General features: G+C 46.5%; 1 protein-coding gene across 4 annotated transcripts in view; it reads left to right on the plus strand.

Annotated features, from left to right (window-relative positions):
- Positions 1-23,883, plus strand: part of CERS3 (ceramide synthase 3) — a 408,572-nt gene that overhangs the window by 276,741 nt on the left and 107,948 nt on the right. For 3 of the 4 annotated variants that reach the window (XM_073568813.1, XM_073568812.1, XM_073568814.1), the window contains one exon: positions 17,005-17,181. In XM_073568813.1, the coding sequence (XP_073424914.1) occupies positions 17,006-17,181 (176 nt within the window). In that variant the 5' untranslated portion in view covers position 17,005. Of the gene's footprint in view, positions 1-16,552; positions 16,642-17,004; positions 17,182-23,883 lie in introns of those variants that run through there. The other variant, XM_073568810.1, reaches the window with a different exon arrangement.

A 23,883-nucleotide genomic window follows, 5' to 3' on the forward strand; every position in this document is an offset into this window, starting at 1 on the left:
GCATTGGCATGCTTATGTATGCGTTTTTTTGCACATGCGTTTTTTTTTGTTAACCATGGAATTTAGGGGTTTGGGTTAGAGTTAGGGTTAGTTAAGGGGGTTTAGGGTTAGGGTTAGTTAGGGTTTGGGTTAAGTATGGTTTGGTTAAGGGTTAGGGTCAGGTTTAGGGTCAGGGTTAGTTAGGGTTTGGGTTAAGTATGGTTTGGTTAAGGGTTAGGGTTAGGTTTAGGGTCAGGGTTAGTTAGGGTTTAGGTTAAGTATGGTTTGGTTAAGGGTTAGGGTCAGGGTTAGGTTTAGGGTCAGGGTTAGTTAGGGTTTAGGGTTTGGGTTAGGGTTAAGTATGGTTTGGTTAAGGGTTAGGGTCAGGGTTAGGGATAGGGTTAGGTTTAGGGTCAGGGTTAGTTAGGGTTTAGGTTAGGGTTAAGTATGGTTTGGTTAAGGGTTAGGGTCAGGGTTAGGTTTAGGGTCAGGGTTAAGGTTAGGTTTAGGGTCAGGGTTAGTTAGGGTTTAGGGTTTGGGTTAGGGTTAAGTATGGTTTGGTTAAGGGTTAGGGTCAGGGTTAGGGTTAGTAAAGTCATGGTTTGGGTTAGTGTGAGGGGCCACCTAATGTTGGAAAAAAACGCAAACGCGGTAAAAACGCACTAAAAACGCATACAAACGCATAAAAACGCTGCGTTTTTTTCATGCATGCTCATAAAAATGCTTGAAAAAAACGCAGCAGTTGTATGCTTTTGTATGCGTTTTTTCAATGCGTTTTTTTGCGGGAAAACGCGCTGCAAAAAAAAGCAAGCGTGAAACCAGCCTTAGCTTTATCTACTCCTGGGAAAGTCGAGTGACAACAAAGATAGCTGCAATTGTAACCTCTCTCTATTGTCACCCAGCTTTCCTAGATTATGGTAACAGATCTGCACCATAATCCTGCTTGACCAGGCATATTTACCATTCACAAATCTTATAATGCTGAATGACAACCTATGTGGGAGTGGACACGGCCGTCATATTGGATGTTGCTAATCTTTTCTAGAAGCATAAATAATTAGTAAAATCTGTTTTAAATTTTGACAGGATAATTAAATAACATATTAAGAGGTGCGTTTTGTTACTACATGGGGAGGCAGCCTGTGGAGGTAGAGATCTACTTTAGTGATATGTTGAAACATTTCCTAACCATCTACTATACTAGAAATGTCCTGCTTTCACGCAGAAGTCACCATAATTAAGTCACATGATGATTTTTGCTTTTTTTTTGTGCCCCCGTATATTCTACATGGAGCCAGGGAACCACATGCAGGATAATAATGGTATATCACAGAAGAACGTATTCACTGGAGTGAAGAACCGAGGGATGTGCCAGTCAGTTTGTTAAAAGAAAGAAAAGAAGGCTCCAGCGAGTCTGGGCCAATGTGTTTGATTTTTGTTGGTCCTTGTCAGATGCAATTAAATCAATGATTTTACACTATCTGAGGGGGAGATTTTGATATTCATGATCCCCACCCATCTGCCAATGATTGACAGCTTTATACCAGGACTCCGCTTGCACACAGTAATAAAATCTGTGATTTTCTGAAAACTACAGAATTAAAATAAGTGTCCGTGAAATGGGGCAGCAGAAACCTAAATCTGTCAGCAGATTTTACAATACAAACCACATACATTATTAAATAACCGGTAATTTTTAAGGCTATGTTCCCATGATGAGCTTTTTGTGAGTTTTTTTAAGCTATGTTACTTAAAGGGGTTTTCCCCACAAACAAATTTAACTTTAATCAACATCTTACTCAACAGATCTTGGAATAATAATAATTTCCACAATTGGATGTGTTTAAATAAAATATTCCTGTTCTGAGATAATCTTATAAATGTGCCCCTGCTGTGTACTGTGTAATGGCTGTGTCTGACCGTACAGGGACATGGTCTGATTATACCACAGCTCCTGGGCAGGGGGGAAGCAAAAGAGAGGATACAGACATTACAGCACGGGATCACAGATGACTCTCTCTTTAAGGTAAAACCTTGCTTAAAAACATACAGGCAAATGTTTGACCTCACATAAAGAATCAGCTGTGATCCCATGTTATCCTTTCTGTACACTCTTTTTCTTCCTCCCCTGCCCAGGAGCTGTGGTATGGTCAGTCCATGTTTCTGTACGGTCAGACACAGCCATTACACAGCAGGGGCACATTTATAAGATTATCTCAGCACTGGAAGATTTTTCTTAACGCATCCAATTGTGGAACTAAATTTTATTCCAAGATCTATTGAATAAAATGTACTTTGTTTGTGGGAAAACCTCTTTAATAGGTGTATAAATGCTGCAACATCAAAAACTCACCAAAAGCTCATCATGGGAACGTAGCCTCAAGGTACTGTCACACTTAGCGATATCGCTAGCAATATCGCTATAACTTGTGACATTATAGCGATATTGCTAGCGATATCGCTGTGTCTGATACTTACCTCCGACCCGCTCCCCCGCTGGTTATCGCTGATCGCGCGAGAACGTCCTGGACCGTTTCTCGTCGTCAGCTTCCTGCGGCGCTTCCTGTGGAGAGACGAGCGTGGAGCCGGGCGGGAGGACGTCAGGATCGCCTAGTGTGACAGGTAAATAGTGACCGCCGACCCCTGCGATGTCGCTGGTGAGATCTGCCTGTGTGGCAGCTCACTAGCGACCACTTAGCGATGTACCAGCGATCCTGACCGCGTCATATCGCTGGTCATGATTGCTGGCGCATCGCTAAGTGTAACATTACCTTTAGACTCAAGAATGGTGTGCATTTTCAAGCAAATTACACCAACCTCATCAGGTCTAAGAGAGCTATTTATTAGTTCATCAACAGATTTGCACCCTGCCAATAGCAACTTTGATCAAAGCATAAGCCCAGGTTATCATTTTTTATTTTTACTTGTGACATTGTCATCCATGATGGCAACCGTTGCAGACCAGGTGTGAAAGACGAGTTGTTTAGAAAATGTATGGTACATCTCTTATGTATGCCCAGCTTAAAAGGAAGCTATCATCATAAAATTACCTATTTTTTATTTATTTTTTGTGTTACTTGTATATTTGAAAATATTTTGCCATTTTTTACATTTCATAATATGTATCAAAAAAAATTAAAATCTTGCGATCTTCACACTGGTCACTGGGGCCTTTTTACACTCTAATTTCCTGTTGTTTCAATAAACAATACATGTACATTACCCATAAAGGCCAGGGAGGGGGAGCGGGGTCAGCTGTGACTTTACCTATTCTGATCTGTGGATCTTGTGCTATCAGTTGTATATAGATGTATTACCTGTCATTGTAGTTCTGCCTTTGATAATATGGAGCCTTGCTGAAAACGACTCCTGAAAGGACCGATAAGGAATACATTATATGCTAAAATGAGTGGTGTCATTAAAACTATAACTTGTCCTTCAAAAAAAGCCCTCATACGGCTAAGTCTTTATTTATCTAACTCACTTATATAGCGCCCTTATTTCCACAGCTCTTTACAGACCTCATCATCATTGGTACAGTTGGGTCTGACCATCTAAATTCCTCATCTGTATGTCTTTGAGGTGTAGAAGGAAACCAGAGGAAACCAAAGCAAACACAGATAGAATATAAATACTCCATGCAGATGTTGATCTTGATGGGATTAGAAGGCTACAGTGCTAGCAACTGAGCCACTGTGCAGCCTAGTACAGAAATACATCACAAAACACACCATACGTACATGAATAGATCATCAGAAACACCATCAGTACATGAATACATCACCAGAAACTCCATCAGTACATGAATACATCACCAGAAACTCCATCAGTACATAAATACATCACCAGAAACACCATCAGTACATGAATACATCACCAGAAACACCATCAGTACATGAATACATCACCAGAAACTCCATCAGAACATGAATACAATGCCAGAAATACCTTCAGTAAATGAATACAGTGCCAGAAATACCATCAGTAAATGAATACATCACCAGAAACACCATCAATACATGAATACATCACCAGAAACTCCATCAGAACATGAATACAATGCCAGAAACACCATCAGTAAATGAATACAGTACCAGAAACACCATCAGTACATGAATACATCACCAGAAACTCCATCAGAACATGAATACATCACCAGAAACTCCATCAGAACATGAATACAATGCCAGAAACACCATCAGTAAATGAATACAGTGCCAGAAATACCATCAGTAAATGAATACAGTACCAGAAACACCATCAGTACATGAATACATCACCAGAAACACCATGAATACATCACCAGAAACTCCATCAGAACATGAATACAATGCCAGAAACACAATCAGTAAATGAATACAGTACCAGACGCTATAACAATAGAAATATTAAAAAGTTATGGCATTTCGAAGATGAGGAAAAAAATGAAGGAGCAAAAATGAAAACCAGATAGGAACAGATAGGCGTATGAACAAAAAAAGGCAACTATTCTGTTTTAGAAAATAAGGTATCTAACAGATTGTGTAGAAAAATTTTCACTTATTTGGTGATTTCCAGATAGTGCCCACTGTACATTTAATAGTCTATTTAGACAGTCTGATCGCACTTCCATGCACAGAGAATGATCAGTGATAGACTGATTTTTCCATGTGCATAGACTGTCATTGTTCTTGGTAGCACATGTCCCGTTTGCACAAGCATAAAAATGACATTGGGTGATTGACAGCTTGCTTACATTGGCTGATTATCGGGAACAATACGCTGATACCCAATATTTGGTCAGTGTAAATGAACCCTTAAGGTATGTGCACATGGAGCTTTTGGAGCAGAAACTGAGCAGAAACTCTCCAACACAGAATAGAATTGTTTATTCTTTTTATGCCTCAAGGTTTCAAACATTCAAAATGGTTAAAAAAAGTAAGACAGAACATGTGCACAGCAGTGTTTTTACATTGCTGTGCATTACATTAATTTTTGTGGCGCTTTTTCAGGCGGTTTTCAGGTGTTATGTGCACAAACCACAAGAATGTTTTCATAGATTTTTCTTTGTGGAGTTCGAAAACTCTGATGCTGTTAAAGTAACATGTTCATTGTTTGGGCAACTTCAGCTTGGCAGCTGACCACTCTCTTAAAGAAGATACAAGTGAGAAAAATGCTGGCGGCGGAGCCACTGTGAAAACGATGGCAAGACCGCTAGTAGTTTCGCCTGAGAAAACTAAGCTGCGGCACCAGCATCTAAATGACACCGTGTGCATGTAGTCTATGTGCATACGGTGTCTTCTTGGAGTGGAAACTGAAAGGAAATTCTCCAAATCCTCCTCAAAAACTTTGATGTTCTGCTCAGTGGCTAAGTGCACACCAAATTCTATTTGATTTTTTTTTGCAGAAAAAATGGCCAGAACTTCAAGGTATTTGAAGAGTTTTTAATTTTTAAGAAGGATGTCATAAGTTTCCCTCAGTTTCTGCCCCAAAAAGTAATTGAAAAACTCTGTGTCTGATGTCCAGTTTCTGCTCCAAAAAAACAGGAACAAACCAATATATTGATTATGCCATATCTTAAATCTATACTGCCTCTACATAAAGTGCATAAGTGCCAAAAACCGATGATAGGAAAAGCAGCCTGTAAAAGCAAAAGCATAGCATACAGCCGAGCCCAAATGGTGAAAAATAACAATGAATGCTTAAATGCCTGAATAAGAACCACCAGATGGGAACAGCAGGAGCCGTGTCCTCCCCACACTCGACGCCGTTTCGCCTACGCTTCTTCTGGGGGCATGTCTAACTAGAGAGGGCTCGGTAACAAAAAAAAAACCTCTTGTTCACCCAGTAGGGTGATGCTACGTTACAGAGGTAGATGACTGCATATCTAAAGTAGGAGGTGCTTGGCGTGTTTGCTCTGCCCCTTATTGAAAATGGAACTTCTGAGTGAGTGCTGGGCGAACTGCATGCTGGAACGCATGGTTACCGGTATCGAGCCTACAGAGTCAGAAAGGGTCCGGCCAGCGCGCTTGACTTTGTTTCAGGACATTTATGACTAAGTATGCTTCTAGTAGCATGTTCAGTGATTATATATATACACAAATACATATGACCTGCTCCATGGACTATAATGGGTGCCAATATATCTGTGTTGACCATACGATTTCTATCGGTTTTCTTCACAGATACATTGGTTCCCATTTTAGTCCATGGAGCAGTTCACGTCTTTGTTTTTTCATGGACGTTTATCTGTACAAAACTCATGGAGACTTGTCCGTTTTTTTTCTGGCAGCATGGGTGAAAAGGGCCAATGCAAGTCTATGGCTCCTTGAAAAACTCGTCCAGCACATGGCGGGCATCAATAAGATGAGTGTGTTTACCCCTGCAAAAGATAGAAGAAGCTTTGTCATTTATTTACTTATTTATCCATACATGAAAATCACTGATGAAACACTGATGACGTTCTGATCCAAAACAATGATGAGACAAGTAACATTTTTTTTGGTCCCAATGAGGCTCTTGCTAATGTCTGTATTGATTCTGGGAAAAAAACTTTAAACTCAGTGTTCTCTACAAGGCATAATAAATAGCAGCGTGTGATGGCGGTCTAAGAATTGTTATACACCTGCTAAACAGAATTTTTCGTTATTTTTCTTATTTATATAATACGATTTGGTTTTATAATTTTGTATTCTGGGATTCAGAATTTTATTGTGTGCTTGTGCAGATGAGCGTATTTTCGATCACACAAAACGTTAGTTTGCACTCGGACTAATGTCAGTGTATGTGGCCGAGCAGAAATTCCAATTTTATTCCTCGGGCAGGGACGGTCCGAGGAAAATAAATAAATAGCTGCCTGCCCAAGTGTTATCCAATATTCAGATTGCATTTGGCTGTGCAAGTCAATGAGTCCGTGGAAACCAAGGGACTGCACTCAGATGTTGTGATCTGAGTGCAGTCTGATTTCCACAGACTGACAGAATGGAGACCATCTTGTCCTCATTCGAGTACTGGATCACACTCTGATTAGAGTTTGATCAGAGTGTGATTAGCAGAATTGATCTGATTTTCTCGGATGACAAAAAACACGCTCATCTGCACCTAGCCTGTGACTGACAACACACTTTTACCCTCACTGCTCTGCTCCTCCTTTTAAGCTAAGGCCACATGCACATGTTAAGTAATTGGTGATTTTTGCCTCAGTATTTAGAAGTCAAAACCAGGAGTGGAACAATCAGAGGAAAAGTATAAGGGGATGTGCAGATGTTTAGGATTTGGCAGCACTCTGGAAGAAGCACATGTCCGCTGCGTCCAAAGCGCTGCCGGCTTTTGAATGCAGATGAATCCGCATGTGATTACTGAACTGTATCCAATACGTTGTACGGGTGAAATTTATCTTACGGAGGCTCGCATCTCTGCAAGATAAATTGACATGCTGCGGTCTGGAGAAACACGCCATGTGTCCATCTCCATGGGTGCGTCGCGGGCGTCTGTGGACACATAGTGGACATGAGATTTCTTGAAATCCCATCCACTATGCTGTAACAGCTGGACTCTTCGGAGGTAGGAGGAGCGTCCAACCCGCAGCAAATATGATCGTGGGCCCGTACCCTTAACGGACAAACTGACACCTAGGCCTCTTTCACATGTCCGTTTATTTCCAGTACCAGAGATATCCGTGTCCGTGTGTCAGTAGCGTAGATACTGAGGGGGCCGTTGCCCCGGGCCCAGTCATATGCAGGGGCCCACTGGGAGACATGGCCAGTATCTGAGGTCACAGTGTCAGAGAGAGAGCAGCACAATGCCCGCTCCCGTCTGACAGACTGCACAGCGGCAGGTTGCAGAGCCTGTCTGTGCAGTGTATGGTGCTACTGTCTCACCCCAGGATCTGTTGGGCAGCAGTTGCAGTTTCTGTGTGCGGGCTCTGATTATCTCAGCCACACTGGGTCCTAGTGCCCTCTGTGTGCATACACTGGACACTTCCTGATCCTGCCTCAGTCAATGCCTGCAAAATTCATGGTAAGTGGGGATGGAATTTATTAAATTCATTCAGCTTAGGCATGTCATGGTCACTGTGGGGTGAATGTGAGAGGATGGGGGTATTGTGGGGGAGGGGTACAGGGCGCTGGGGGTGAATGTGAGAGGATGGGGGTATTGTGGGGGAGGGGGTACAGGGCACTGGGGGTGAATGTGAGAGGATGGGGGTATTGTGAGGCGGGGAGACACGGCACTGGGGGTGAATGTGAGAGGATGGGGGTATTGTGAGGCGGGGACAGGGCACATGGGGTGAATGTGAGAGGATAAGATAAGATAATCCTTTAATCGTCCCACCATGGGGAAATTCAGAGCATTACAGCAGCAAGGCAGGAACAAGTACAGATACAGATGCATAAAGGCATTACATTGACAGTAGGTAGGTACATATACGAAAAAAAAAAAAAAGATATAACCGGACTGTCACAACTTTGGATCTATCAGTTCTCTGTTTCGGTCGTTCTCCATTTTGGACAGTGCTGGTTATACAGCCTAACTGCAGCAGGAAGGAAGGACTTTCGATAGCGCTCCCTCTCACATTTAGGATGAAGTAGCCGGTCACTGACAGTACTGCACATCTTTGTCACGGTCTCATGCATGGGATGGGAATTATTCTGCACCATGTAGCTCACCTTGGCCAGTATCCTCCTGTCGCCTACTTCCTGAACTGGATCAAGGGGGCATCCCAGGACAGAGCTGGCCCTTCTAATCAGTTTGTCCAGCCTATTCCTGTCCCTGGTTGATATGCCACTACCGCAGCACGCCACACCAAAGAAGATGACTGATGCCACAACAGAGTTGAAGAAGGATGCAAGGAGTGCCCCTCTAACTCCGAAGGCTCTCAGCCTTCTGAGCAGATAAAGCCTACTGTGGCCCTTCCTGTACACTGCATTCAAGTGATGGGCCCAGTCAAGCTTATTATTGAGGATCACACCAAGGTACTTATAGGTGTCGACTATCTCAATGGGGATATTGTGGGGGCTAGGGAACAGGGGGTTAATGTGAGAGGATGGGGGTATTGTGAGGCAGGGGGGACAGGGCACAGGGGGTGAATGTGAGAGGATGGGGGTATTGTGGGGTCAGGGGACAGAGCACTGAGGGGTGCATGTAGGAGGATGGGTTGTTGGGGTGTGGGAGGTAGATGACTTTTTTCTTTACTTGTGAGCGTGTTAATACTTCAATAATAGAATAATATTTCTGTATTAGTATAACAAGGGCACAGACAAACGGCCGTATAACTCATGCGAGGATCGCACCGCAATCTTCGGACTGGCCGGTACCGCTCCTGACATGAGCGTGATGGATTACTATGCAGCTGTCACACTCAGGTGTGGAGAGCTGACGGTCAGTACGAGGATTGCGATGCGATCCTCTCATGAGAAATACGTCTCTCTGTCTGCCCCCTAACAAGTATAACCATACAGTTAACCACGAGCTGCATTCTATGTAATAATTTAATAATAAGCAATTTATTATTATAAAGTTATTAAAGGCTTGGGATAATTGTCTGCAGTCACTCTTAGACTACAGACCACAAAATCATGATGGGGTGCGCCTGCAGTCATGAGACCCCAAGACCACAGGTGTGATCAGGCAGTCATGCGACCACGTTTGCTGGTTGCACGTTTCGACTAGATTAGTTTGACTTCACTTAATAGAAGATAATTGTGAGAAGTCGAAAGAGTCATCATATCAGCAATGCTGGGGCCATTACTACTGTACATAGGGGGACTCCGTTAAATTAAGTGGGCACTTAAGAAGCATTATTATTTATAGGGGTACCAGTAGTGTAACTACCGGGTGGCAGATGGTGCTGAGACGGCTTTCAGTCAGTGCCGGGGTGAGGTTACAGCCGTTGCTCTCTGTACACAGGGTGGTGACTGAAACCGTGCCAGCGCAACCCTTATGACTGGAAGAGCAAGACTGCCGGGAGGAATACAGGTATTTTCCTCCCTGCAGAGGGGTTCTCAGTGTGGGCGTCACAAGGTGTCAGAACACTATTAACTATTATACTGTGTATTGGAGGAGCAGTGGGGACATCATTATATGTGTAGAAAAACTCTGGTGGACATCATACTGTATGTACGGGAGCTGTGGGCCCATCATTCTGTGTATAAGGGAGCTGTGGGATCATACGGTGTATAGGGGAGCTGTGGGCCCATCATTCTGTATATAAGGAAGCTGTGGGATCATACGGTGTATAGGGGAGCTGTGGGATCATCACACAGTGTATAGGGGAGCTGTGGGATCATCATACAGTATATAGAGGAGCTGTGGGATCATCATACTATGTATAGGGGAGCTGTGGGCCCAGCATACTGTATATAGAGGAGTTATACATGGGGAACTCAAAGGACATTATTAAATGTTAAAGGGGTTGTCTGGGCTTTTCACATAATCTCAGTACATATCTGGGCTGCAGAATGGTGACATTAAGTAATTTACCTTCTGTCACTAGTTTGCAGGGTTTTCTAGATATCACTCTCTTGCTTCTGAGTAGAGCGTCCAAGGGGGGGTGTTCTGGCATTGAAATGAGAACTGGTCGTTTCCTCCTAATCTACTAAAAACCTGCCCTCTATAGCAACAACCCCACCCTCCATAGCAACAGGCCCTCCCCGTCCACATGAACAAGCCCTCCTCACACAGTAACAAATCCTCCCCCTCTAGCAGCCTCAGTGCAGAGAGCAGAACCACCCAGCTGCTCCTCCCCCAGACACACGCTGAACAGTGATCTATGGAAAGTGAAACTCTAGTGAGGAGGAAAAATCATCCTGTATTCTGGGCCACTCCATGATTACAATACATAACTCACTCATTGTCAGTGATTCTTTCCCTCAGTGTCCCAGGCTGCTGGCAGTGATGGGGCTTGGGCTGGCAGTGATGGGGCTCGGCTGCTGGCAGCAGTGAGAACAGATTGTTTGATGGCCAGTGATGGGGGTCTGCAGCTTCTAATCTGCACAGGGGATGGCAGTCACTGATGTAATCTGTTGTGTGACAAAGCCTCTGCTGTGTGAATGAGACAGCTCTGTGTCACTGATGTCTTCACACAGCAGCAGATTTGGTGCAGTGTATGTGTGAGCATGTCTATTTGGTATACAGCCTGCAGCAGCCATCTATTCTGTATACAGCCTGCAGCAGCCATCTATTGTTTATACAGCCTGCAGCAGACATCTATTGTGTATACAACCTGCAGCAGTCTCTATAGTGTATACAGCCAGCAACAATCTATATTGTGTGTGTATGTGTAATATATATATATTATGCTGGAATGGAGGCAGAGCTGGAGTGGAGGATGGGCGGCATCTCCAGGGGACCCGAATATGTTGTCAGTAAGGCCATGTGCACACGCTGCGGTTTTGGCCCTGCAGAACTGCAGCAGTTCCGCAGACATGGTACTTTACCATGTTAGCCTATGGGTTTTCAAATCCGCAGTGCTCAAGCTGCGGTTTTTTACCTGCGGAAAAGCTGCGGGTTTTTTTTCGCAGCATGTCAATTGTTTCTGCGGATTCTGCTGCGGTTTCACACCTTTAACATAGTAGAGGTGTGAAACCGCAGGGCAAAACTGCAGGCCAAACCGCAGGTCACTTTACCTGCGGTTTTACCTGCGGTTCCGCGGGAAAAACCCCGCAGGTGAATCTGCAGTGTGTGCACATACCCTAAGGGACCCTGAAATTTCGAGTGTCAGCCCTGCAGGGATGAGAGCATAGATGGAAGAAGACATCAAGGTGGAGAGAGCACAGAGGGGAGAAGACAGCAGAGGGGAAGAGCACACAGGGGGAGACAGCACAAAGGAGAGAGCACATCAGGGGAGAAGACAGCACAGGAAGAAGAGAGAGCGGACATGGTGAAAGACAGCTCCACAGAGCTCACCCCATCGTGACATCACTGCCCTCCTGATGCAATAGCATCGGGCCCACATCTAGTATATATATTATACAGATATATCTACTATAGACTTGCATTCGGTGCTATATATAGTTTTCATTACACAATATACAATTATCATCAAGGAGTATGGCATGGAACATGTAATGGCCCTATCTATTACCATTGTGGATGTGATGTAGATTGTGCTGCTTTCACAAATACAGGATCACTGCTGTGTTCTTTACAATGCTGGAATGATGATAAAGATGAGTGCTGGTACAGTTTACTACCAGCCAATGAGTGGGCAGTGGGTGGTGCTGGTCACTGGAGCTTGGTGGAGCTTCACACATACACTGCACCAAATCTGCTGCTGTGTGAAGACATCAGTGACACAGAGCTGTCTCATTCACACAGCAGAGGCTTTGTCACAGAACAGATTACATCAGTGACTGCCATCCCCTGTGCAGATTAGAAGCTGCAGACCCCCATCACTGGTCATCACACAGTCTGTTCTCACTGCTGCCAGCAGCCGAGCCCCATCACTGCCAGCCCAAGCCCCATCACTGCGAGCAGCCTGGGACACTGCGGGAAAGAATCACTGATAATGAGTGAGTTATGTATTGTAATCATGGAGTGGCCCAGAATACAGGACGATTTTCCCTCCTCACTAGAGTTTCACTTTCCATAGATGACTGTTCAGCGTGTGTCTGGGGGAGGAGCAGCTGGGTGGTCTGCTCTCTGCACTGAGGCTGCTAGAGGGGGAGGATTTGTTACTGTGTGAGGAGGGCTTGTTCATGTGGACAGGGATGGCCTGTTGCTATGGAGGGTGGGGTTGTTGCTATAGAGGGCAGGTTTTTAGTAGAGTAAGAGGAAACAACCAGTTCTCATTTCAATGCCAGAACACCCCCCCCTTTGGACGTTCTGATCAGAAGCAAGAGAGTGATATCTAGAAAACCCTGCAAACTGATGACAGAAGGTAAATTACTTATTGTCACCATTCTGCAGCCCAGATATGCACTGAGATTATGTGAAAAGCCCGGACAACCCCTTTAAATGGGCACTTAAACATTATTGTTATAGGGGCTCTCAGTATTGTGACCATCAAAGTTGCACATGGAGTATTATTACTTTCTAGGGACAAAATCTGGAGGGCACATGCACAGGAAATTAATATTTTCTAGGGGGCAATTTTCGATCTAGAGAGCACAAAGAAGGCATTATTACGATGTAAGGGGCACAGTGGTGGCATTACTATGTGGGGCAGTAACAGTAGCTCTGTTTCTGTACCATACAGCAGGTGCAGTAATAGGGACACATATGGCAGCAGCGGCTCAGTATTGTAGTACCGGCAGGATGGAGTTTGTGCAGGTTGAGAATACATTTACACACGGAAACACGAGAAGCAATGGGATGAAACTGAATGGGAGAAGATACATATTAGAAAACACTTTTTGACAATGAGGGTGAGCAATAAGTGGAACAGGCTGCCACGAAAGGTGGTGAGTACTCCTTCAATGGAACTGTTCAAACAGAAGTATCTTTCTGAGGTCGTTTAGTGAATCCTGCATTGCTGCATTGAGCAGGGGGTTGGACAAGATGACCCTGGAGGTCCCTTCCAACTGGAACATTCTAGGATTTCATGATTCTACATGTGACCGATGCTGGAAATGTGAGAAGACAGATCTGTCTTTGTTGTAATCTCTGCAGACGAGTCCTGGCTGGAGAAGTCAACATGTTGGTCTGGGCCAGATGGAAAAGACGAGAAAAGTGAATGACTCCAGCAGAAAGAACATCATCTGTAAATCACCGTCTATAATTGTGCAGTAATCTCTATATGTCCTGCAGGACTGGTATCTATCACTATATGTCACCATAAGGTGGTAATATCAGTGCTGGTCTTTGTATAGACTTTTATTTTCAATAACAGTGCGGTTATCTCCTGAGGTTCCTCTATACCACCATAGTTATAATCATGATTATCTGGTTAGGGGCCATAGGTGGACACAGACATAAAGGGCCCCTGTGCAGGAACAATATTTGATCCCTTTGCAGCCTAAGAGCTCCTAAAAGTGCTAAATTGTACCTTTTTTGGAGGTAAAAATGGACCCCCTTAACCTCTTGCTCCCATGTGCGGCCACGCAGGTTGCACCAATGATATGTCCTCCTGTTAGGGGCCCAATCAGATGTTTCACCCCCCCCCCCCCCCCGAGCTGAACCCCTAGCTAAGGCTGCTTTCACACATCCGGCTTTTTGAATCCGGCACGATGCGGCGAAATTTGGAACAACCGTATCCGGTTTTGTCCCATTGAGTTGTATTGTCGCCGCACCGTGCCAGATGGGTATGCGGCACATACGATTTTTGCCGGATACGGCAAAAAGTAGCCGTCCGGCGTCTGCAAAAAACGTTCGCTGCAACGTTTTTTGACAGCGCCGGACTGGTTTTTCTCAGAGCGCATGTGCGGAGACTGAGTCTCGCGCTGCTCTTTTAAATGTGGGCGCCACTGTATCCGGCCACACAGGCATCCGGTGTCTCCGGCACATCCCGGATCCGCCCCTACGGGTTTTCGCCGCACGGTGCCGGATTCAAAAAGCCGGATGTGTGAAAGCAGCCTAAGCCGCTGCTGTGTCCATTACGTTTGGCAACCGTGTGCCACGTCAGTTCCACACGGACATCCGCCAGGGAAGAAGCACTCTTCCCCGGCGGCAGGTGCTGAAGCTGGCTCTCATTTTCCTCTGATTGCCGGCAGAGCAGGGGAGAATGATGAGAGCCGGGGAACAGCGCTTACTGTAGAGCTTCTTTCCTGGTGCCAATGCATGACACACAGAGGACATCAATGTGTGTTCTCCGTGTGCGGGACGTTTTGCTGTCCGTGCTGACGGGAAAAAGAAACGACGTCAGCGTGTTTTGCCCACGGACACACGGTCTGTGGAAACACACTGACATGTGCACAGACCCATTGATTTGAATGGGTCAACGTGTTTACGTAAAATGAGGATGATTGACCTCATGGAAATCAACATCCAACACTGCTGATGAGGGGCAAATACCCCGAAACAGCTGTCTGTGGATGGATACCATGTTTTGGCAAAGGTGGTTTCCTTCATTGGAGACTGCCCTTCCCGTGGTTGTTCCTTCCCGGAGAAAGACCTGGCTAGTCATTGCTTGCGTTGAGAAACATGTGATGGTGTCTCCGCGGCTTCTGTTTTGCATGCTTCTGCATATTTCCCATAAGGGATGGGGGCATTGCTCTAGAATCACTGCGTTGAGAAATACGTGATGGTGTCTCCGCAGTGTTGGATGTTGATCTCCATGAGGTCAATGATCCTCATTTTTTAACGTGTTTACGTGTCTCCGGCACGTGTGAAAACTGTCACCACACGCACCAGAAACACGGACGTGTGAAAGGGGCCTTAGGGGCAGAACTAACTAATAACTGGTTTTCCACTGTTATCTGTAGCCACCAGAATATTTCCCAGAAGTCTGTGCCTTTGTCTTGTCATAATGCAATATTCACTGTGGCAGTAGGTATTACAGGATAACAGGCCTCATTCACACTTCTCTGTTTACACACGTACCTGAAGAAACGGTTATGGTGTCATCAGTAGTTTTCATCGGTGTACGTCATCATTGTGTGTCATCGGTGTGCGTCATCATTGTGTGTGTCATCGGTCTGCATCATCGGTGTACGTCATCATTGTGTGTCATCGGTGTGCGTCATCATTGTGTGTGTCATCGGTCTGCATCATCGGTGTGTGTGTCAGCAGTGTGTGTGTCATCGGTCTGCATCATCAGTGTGCGTCATCATTGTGTGTCATCGGTGTGTGTGTCATCGGTCTGCATCATCAGTGTGTGTCATCGGTGTGCGTCATCATTGTGTGTGTCATCGGTGTACGTCATCATTGTGTGTCATCGGCGTGTGTGTCATCATTGTGTGTCATCGGCGTGTGTGTCATCAGTGTGTGTCATCGGCGTGTGTGTCATCATTGTGTCATCGGTCTGCATCATCAGTGTGCGTCATCGGTGTACGTCATCATTGTGTGTCATCGGCGTGTGTGTCATCAGTGTGTGTGTCATCGGTCTGCATCATCAGTGTGCGTCATCATTGTGTGTCATCGGCGTGTGTGTCATCATTGTGTGTCATCGGCGTGTGTGTCATCGGTCTGCATCATCAGTGTGCGTCATCGGTGTACGTCATCATTGTGTGTCATCGGCGTGTGTGTCATCGGTGAGCGTCATCAGTGTGCGTCATCGGCGTGTGTGTCTTCGGTCTGCATCATCGGTGAGCGTCATCAGTGTGCGTCATCGATGTGTCCGTTTTTACAATTAGTGTTTGGTCATCGGTGTGCGTCATCTATGTGTCCGTCTCCTATACTTTTCCATGTTGACCATGGCCGGGGACCCATAGACTTGTATTGGCCCGTCATCCGTGCTGCCGGATTTTTCCTGAGTCGTTATTTGCAGCTCTGTGATTGGACAGCGCCCAGTTTGTAGTGTTTTCCATCAGGAGCCGCTACAAAGACGTCACACACATTTTCTGCTTTCCACCACGTGTTTTTCAAACCCTGAAATGGAAGAAAAATGCTGAAACCAATGAACATAAGAGCAGGAATGAGGCTTTTACAATAGATGAGAACAGGCAGTGTTTCATGTGTTTCTTGTGCGGTACTTGTGCCGTCTGATCGGGTGTGCACAGACTCTGAGACAGCCATGCTGCTGGAGCCCAGCAGTGCAGACGGGTCCGTGTACTGGCGGCACAGCCAGCTCCCTTGTGTGCCCCCTTGGTGAGTGCCCCTGTAAATAAAGGCGTGATGGGCTACCTGTGGCTGTCCCTGATCCCACTACATGTGCAGCTCCACAGGTCGGTGACTGTGCGGGAGGCTGGCAGGATGTGGCAGTGCAGCCCAGCACATGCCCTCCACATCCTCTTGGCCAGGACACAGGCCCCTCTCTTATAAAGCTGCGAAAGTACAAAAAAAAAAAAAAAAAGTGAAGTGAAGAGAGGGGGAAAGCGAGAGAACACAGCCCAGCGGCAGCAGAAGAATGAATCACTTCCCCTCCGCGCAGCAGCGCAGTGTGCCAGGACGCGTCTTGTAGCTGCCCCGGGGAAGAGTGCAGCGCCGCTAACCCCGTGCCTCTCCCTGCAGGATGGCGCTGCGGACCCTGAGCGACTGCTTCTGGTGGGAGCGGATCTGGCTGCCGTGTAACTACACCTGGGACGACTTTCAGAACAGCGAGGGGACCGGCGCGGCGTCCACGTCTCAGCTCCTCGTCACCCTCCCGCTCGCCCTGCTCTTCACACTGCTCAGATATGGCTTCGAGAGGTAAGTGACCGGCCCCTGCACGAAGACGCCCCACAGCAGACCCTGCAGACGTGTACGGTCACACACCCTACAGACGTGTACGGTCACACACCCTACAGACGTGTACGGTCACACACCCTACAGACGTGTACGGTCACATACACCCTACAGACGTGTACGGTCACATACACCCTACAGACGTGTACGGTCACATACACCCTACAGACGTGTACGGTCACATACACCCTACAGACGTGTACGGTCACATACACCCTACAGACGTGTACGGTCACACACCCTACAGACGTGTACGGTCACACACCCTACAGCACACCCTACAGACGTGTACAGTCACACACACCCTACAGATGTGTACGGTCACATACACCCTACAGCACACCCTACAGATGTGTACAGTCACACACCCTACAGCACACCCTACAGATGTGTACAGTCACACACCCTACAGCACACCCTACAGATGTGTACGGTCACACACCCTACAGACGTGTACGGTCACACACCCTACAGCACACCCTACAGATGTGTACAGTCACACACCCTACAGCACACCCTACAGACGTGTACGGTCACACACACCCTACAGATGTGTACGGTCACATACACCCTACAGATGTGTACAGTCACACACCCTACAGCACACCCTACAGATGTGTACGGTCACACACCCTACAGACGTGTACGGTCACACACCCTACAGCACACCCTACAGACGTGTACGGTCACACACCCTACAGACGTGTACGGTCACACACCCTACAGACGTGTACGGTCACACACCCTACAGACGTGTACGGTCACACACCCTACAGCACACCCTACAGATGTGTACAGTCACACACCCTACAGCACACCCTACAGATGTGTACAGTCACACACCCTACAGATGTGTACAGTCACACACCCTACAGCACACCCTACAGACGTGTACAGTCACACACACCCTACAGACGTGTACAGTCACACACACCCTACAGACGTGTACAGTCACACACACCCTACAGACGTGTACAGTCACACACACCCTACAGACGTGTACAGTCACACACACCCTACAGACGTGTACAGTCACACACACCCTACAGACGTGTACAGTCACACACACCCTACAGACGTGTACAGTCACACACACCCTACAGACGTGTACAGTCACACACACCCTACAGACGTGTACAGTCACACACACCCTACAGACGTGTACAGTCACACACACCCTACAGACGTGTACAGTCACACACACCCTACAGACGTGTACAGTCACACACACCCTACAGACGTGTACAGTCACACACACCCTACAGACGTGTACAGTCACACACACCCTACAGACGTGTACAGTCACACACACCCTACAGCACACCCTACAGACGTGTACAGTCACACACACCCTGCAGCACACCCTACAGACGTGTACAGTCACACACCCTACAGACGTGTACAGTCACACACCCTACAGACGTGTACAGTCACACACCCTACAGACGTGTACAGTCACACACCCTACAGACGTGTACAGTCACACACCCTACAGACGTGTACAGTCACACACCCTACAGACGTGTACAGTCACACACCCTGCAGCACACCCTACAGACGTGTACAGTCACACACCCTACAGATTTGTACGGTCACACACCCTACAGCACACCCTGCAGATTTGTACGGTCACACACCCTACAGCACACCCTACAGATTTGTACGGTCACACACCCTACAGCACACCCTGCAGATTTGTACGGTCACACACCCTACAGCACACCCTGCAGATTTGTACGGTCACACACCCTACAGCACACCCTGCAGATGTGTGCGGTCACACACCCTACAGCACACCCTGCAGATGTGTGCGGTCACACACCCTACAGCACACCCTGCAGATGTGTGCGGTCACACACCCTACAGCACACCCTGCAGATGTGTGCGGTCACACACCCTACAGCACACCCTGCAGATGTGTACGGTCACACACCCTACAGCACACCCTGCAGATGTGTACGGTCACACACCCTACAGCAGACCCTGCAGATGTGTACGGTCACACACCCTACAGCAGACCCTGCAGACGTGTACTTTCACACACCCTACAGCAGACCCTACAGATGTGTACAGTCACCCTACAGCAGACCCTACAGTTGTGTACACACACCTTACAGCAGACTACAGATGTGTACATTCACACACCCTACAACAGACCCTGCAGACGTGTAGTCACACACTCTACAGCACACCCTACAGATGTGTACAATCACACTACAGCACACCCTACAGATGTGTACAGTCACACTACAGCACACCCTACAGATGTGTACAGTCACACTCTACAGCACACCCTACAGATGTGTACAGTCACACATACCCTACAGCACACCCTACAGACGTGTACAGTCACACACCCTACAGACGTGTACAGTCACACACCCTACAGACGTGTACAGTCACACACCCTACAGACGTGTACAGTCACACACCCTACAGACGTGTACAGTCACACACCCCACAGCAGACCCTACAGACGTGTACAGTCACACACCCCACAGCAGACCCTACAGATGTGTACAGTCACACACACACATCCTACAGCAGACGGACCCTACAGGCGTGTACAGTCACACACACACATCCTACAGCAGACGGACCCTACAGGCGTGTACAGCCACACACACGCTACAGATGTGTGTAGTCACATACCCTTCAGGCGTGTACAGTGACACACACCCTACAGCAGACGTACCCTACAGGCGTGTACAGTGACACGCACACCCTACAGCAGATGGACCCTACAGGCGTGTACAGTGACACGCACACCCTACAGCAGATGGAGCCTACAGGTGTGTACAGTCGCACACACGCTCTACAGGAGACGGAGCCTACAGGCGTGTACAGTCGCACACACGCCCTACAGCAGACGGAGCCTACAGGCGTGTACAGTCGCATACACGCCCTACAGCAGACGGAGCCTACAGGCGTGTACAGTCGCATACACGCCCTACAGCAGACGGAGCCTACAGGCGTGTACAGTCACACACACATCCTACAGCAGACGGAGCCTACAGGCGTGTACAGTCACACACACGTCCTACAGCAGACGGAGCCTACAGGCGTATACAGTCACACACACGTCCTACAGCAGACGGAGCCTACAGGCGTGTACAGTCACACACACATCCTACAGCAGACGGAGCCTACAGGCGTGTAGTCACACACAGTCTACAGCAGACGGAGCCTACAGGCGTGTACAGTCACACAATACAGACACATAACACTACCATACGCTACACACACCCTACAATCCAATGGTTGTCCAACTTTTTCTTTGCACACTAATTGCTACATCACACACACATTTTATTATGAGTGTATAAACATATGTGGTGACAGTAGTATACAGAGATGTGCGGGCATATATACAGTAGATATGTAAATCTAACATATATGTTGCTCTATAACCCCCCCCCACACCTGCTGTATACTACTCACCAAATACTATGTATGTGTGTATAAATATATTATATGTTTATACACACAGGCTCCACTCTGCACTTTATATAACTCACACTAGACTCTCTACAAAGAATATAAATATTGTATATACTACAGTAAAACACACTCCCACACACAATTCTATACAAGTGTTTATATACATTGGGATGTACTCTACATTTTCAATACACACTATAGTACATGGGTGTGAGTGTGTTGTGCTGTAAACATTCAGTATCTGGGCTCTGTACATACAGGTGTAGAAAAGTTCTTTGTTATCTGCATTACGGTAAACTTTGATATATGTGTATACATTGTACCTGTGTATTACAGTACAACACACTCCTGCATACAGACCCAGAGTTCTCTACACTGTCCACTACAAATAAACACTGAAAACGCCTACACACAACTATATACAGCACACTCAAAATGAGCATACACTACAGAATATGACACAGTATAACACCTATGTACTACATCTAAACTCATTCTCTACAAAGTATATAAATACTATGCCCAGGTTCTGTATATACTATACAGTTATATACTCTTACAGACACATCTATCTACTACTCCTGCCCGTGCACCCATGTACTCCTGCACATACGCATACTACAGACATTCTTCATACTAAATACACTGCAGATGCAATCTATATACCAATCTATATACACTGTTTATGCCTTAAATGTAAACATGCACGCACACACCTATACATAGGACAGCTTAAAATACACAGACATATACTCTATACTTGTTAGATATGTTGGGAGTAGTAGTTTAATTGCAGTTGAGAGTTGTAATTTGACCACATCCTCGTTGTAGTACACGAGATAGGAAGGACACTATGATGTCAGCCACTTGTTGAGTATGAGTGACTGCCGGTGTGATGGCAGGAGGGGGCACCAGCAGCAGCGGGTACATAAAGGTCTGATTCATGGCATGTAATGAGTGGACTCCAGCAGATGAGTGGGCGGCTGTTCTATTCCTGTCTTTCAGCTCTGGGAGATCAGGCCTTGTGTGCAGCTGTAGAAGGGCCTGTATCTGTAGGATGGGGCAGGAATCCAGGTCTGCGCCATGCCCCTGCAGAATGTGGCCTACATCTGCAGCAACAACAAGTCTCGCTCAGACCGTGTGCCTGGGAGGTGACAGAATGCAGCCTGGATTCCAAGACCCAGGCGTTAAGCCTCACCAACATCAGAACCATCCACAGCTGAAGATTCTGTGACTTCCTTGCAGCGGTGGCAGGACGATCTGAACAATGCAATATAGTTATTCGCCAGGTGGTAGAACAGGTAGTGGTCCCTGCCGACGGCCGCACGAAATACAAAAGAAAACTTGTGAGTTGCTACGAACCAGCTCATTTTATACATCGGAAGATATTAGATCTGTAAAGTGGATCTAATTGGCTGATAGGGGGTCTCTATGTCTGGCATACTGTATAATGAGCGATTTCCTTGCTGGGAGGAGAGCGATGCCAATAATGATAATGATAATAAAGCATTTAACTTATTGTCAGCAACTTAAAGTGCCCAGACATTGATGGACTATCCTGATGATGGGGCCCCAGACAATTATTGCATTATTTATTAACCTCTCATACCTGTGCCTGGTTATGTGCATCAGCCCATTTGCTCTGATCACTGATGGGTCTGTAATCGGTGTCTGGACTTTGATACCCTTTACTGAGAATGGGCCATCAATATATGAAAGTGGCCATACACATTGAAAGAAAGTTACTAAACCTGCTGTTTTCAGTGGGATTTGATGTATTTCCGCTTTGGCGGTTTCCTGACTCTCCCTCAATAGCACATGTTGGGAAGGAGAAAGGATTGGGTGTATTGTATTTCTACCTCATTTTTGTTCTCACATAGGAGAAGCCACTGTCAGAAGCTGATTTGGCAGCGGCCTATTCCCCTCTCTTAAAAAAAAAAAAAAAAAAAAAAAAAAAAAAAAAAAAAAATATATAAACACATGAACATTCAGCCAAGCTGAGCATTCATGTATCTGGGGAGGAGGAAGACTAGCTGTTAGGCCAGAGTCAGACTTGCGAGAAACTCGCACGAGTCTCACATCTCAATACCCGACACTGCCGCCAGCACTCGGGACCGGAGCGCTCAGCTACATAGAAATACATGCAGCCGCACACTCTGCTCCCGAGTGCTGACGGCAGTGCCGGGTATTGAGATGCGAGACTCGTGCGAGTTTCTCGCATGTCTGACCCCGGCCTTAGCCAAACATGCTGATGTATGGCCACTATGTGAATCTTTGCCATACAGTCGTTTGGCTGATGGCTATCCCCCCTGACTACCCCATACGACTGGGCAGAGTTCCAGTATTTTCTATGGACAGAGAAGAGTAACGTGATAACAGAATCATCTGATTATTGGCCAACTTTTTCTAATGTGTATTGGCGCCATTAGATCCATAAAATCCATTTACGGTACTCAGTGGTCTTTGCTCAGTTCTTTTCACTGCACAACAATAATCTTCTTGTTTTCACATTACACTTATTACATCACTCAAATGTGAAAATTAAAGTGTGTCTGGAGGTGAGCTCATCACCTCATCATTCACAGTCATGCCTACAGGGGGGGCCGTGCCCGTCATCCCTATTGGGGTCCGAGAAAGAGTCTTGGGATGATGTTTGCTGGGTCTCTGGGCTGACGGACTCATTTAGCTGTCTCTGCACCTCTGCCTGTCGGTGATGACTCATACAAGTAGTCAGTATCCTTTGCTGATTAAAAAAAAAAATAATAATGGCTCTATAGAAATAACAAGTGGCTTTTTAGTGGATATTAGGCAAAGACATTCCCAGATGATAAATCCCTGAGTTATGTAGACACAAGGACAGCTGAAAGGGGTTGTCCTTCACAGAAAATCAGAGCTGTGATCTTATGTTATTAGGTGCCACACTGACACTTTTCTCTGGATTATGGCCTAAGGGTCCCGTTTCACTTAGCGACGCACCAGTGATCCCAACAACGATACGACCTGGTAGGGATCGCTGGTGCGTCGCTAAATGCTCACTAGCAAGCTGCCAAACAGGCAGATCTCTTCAGCGACGCAGCAACGATCCAGCGATCAGACATAGTGATGCATGCTGGCCAGCGGGAAGCCGAAAAATTGGCCCAGGACATACGAGCACGATCAGCGATATCCAGCAGGGGGGCCGGTCGCTGCTGCGTGTCACATGTAGCGAGATCACAGGCAAGATCG

This window comes from Dendrobates tinctorius, unplaced genomic scaffold (genome assembly GCF_039654945.1).
Source record: "Dendrobates tinctorius isolate UK_male_01 unplaced genomic scaffold, ASM3965494v1 ptg000022l, whole genome shotgun sequence".
Taxonomy (NCBI): domain Eukaryota; kingdom Metazoa; phylum Chordata; class Amphibia; order Anura; family Dendrobatidae; genus Dendrobates; species Dendrobates tinctorius.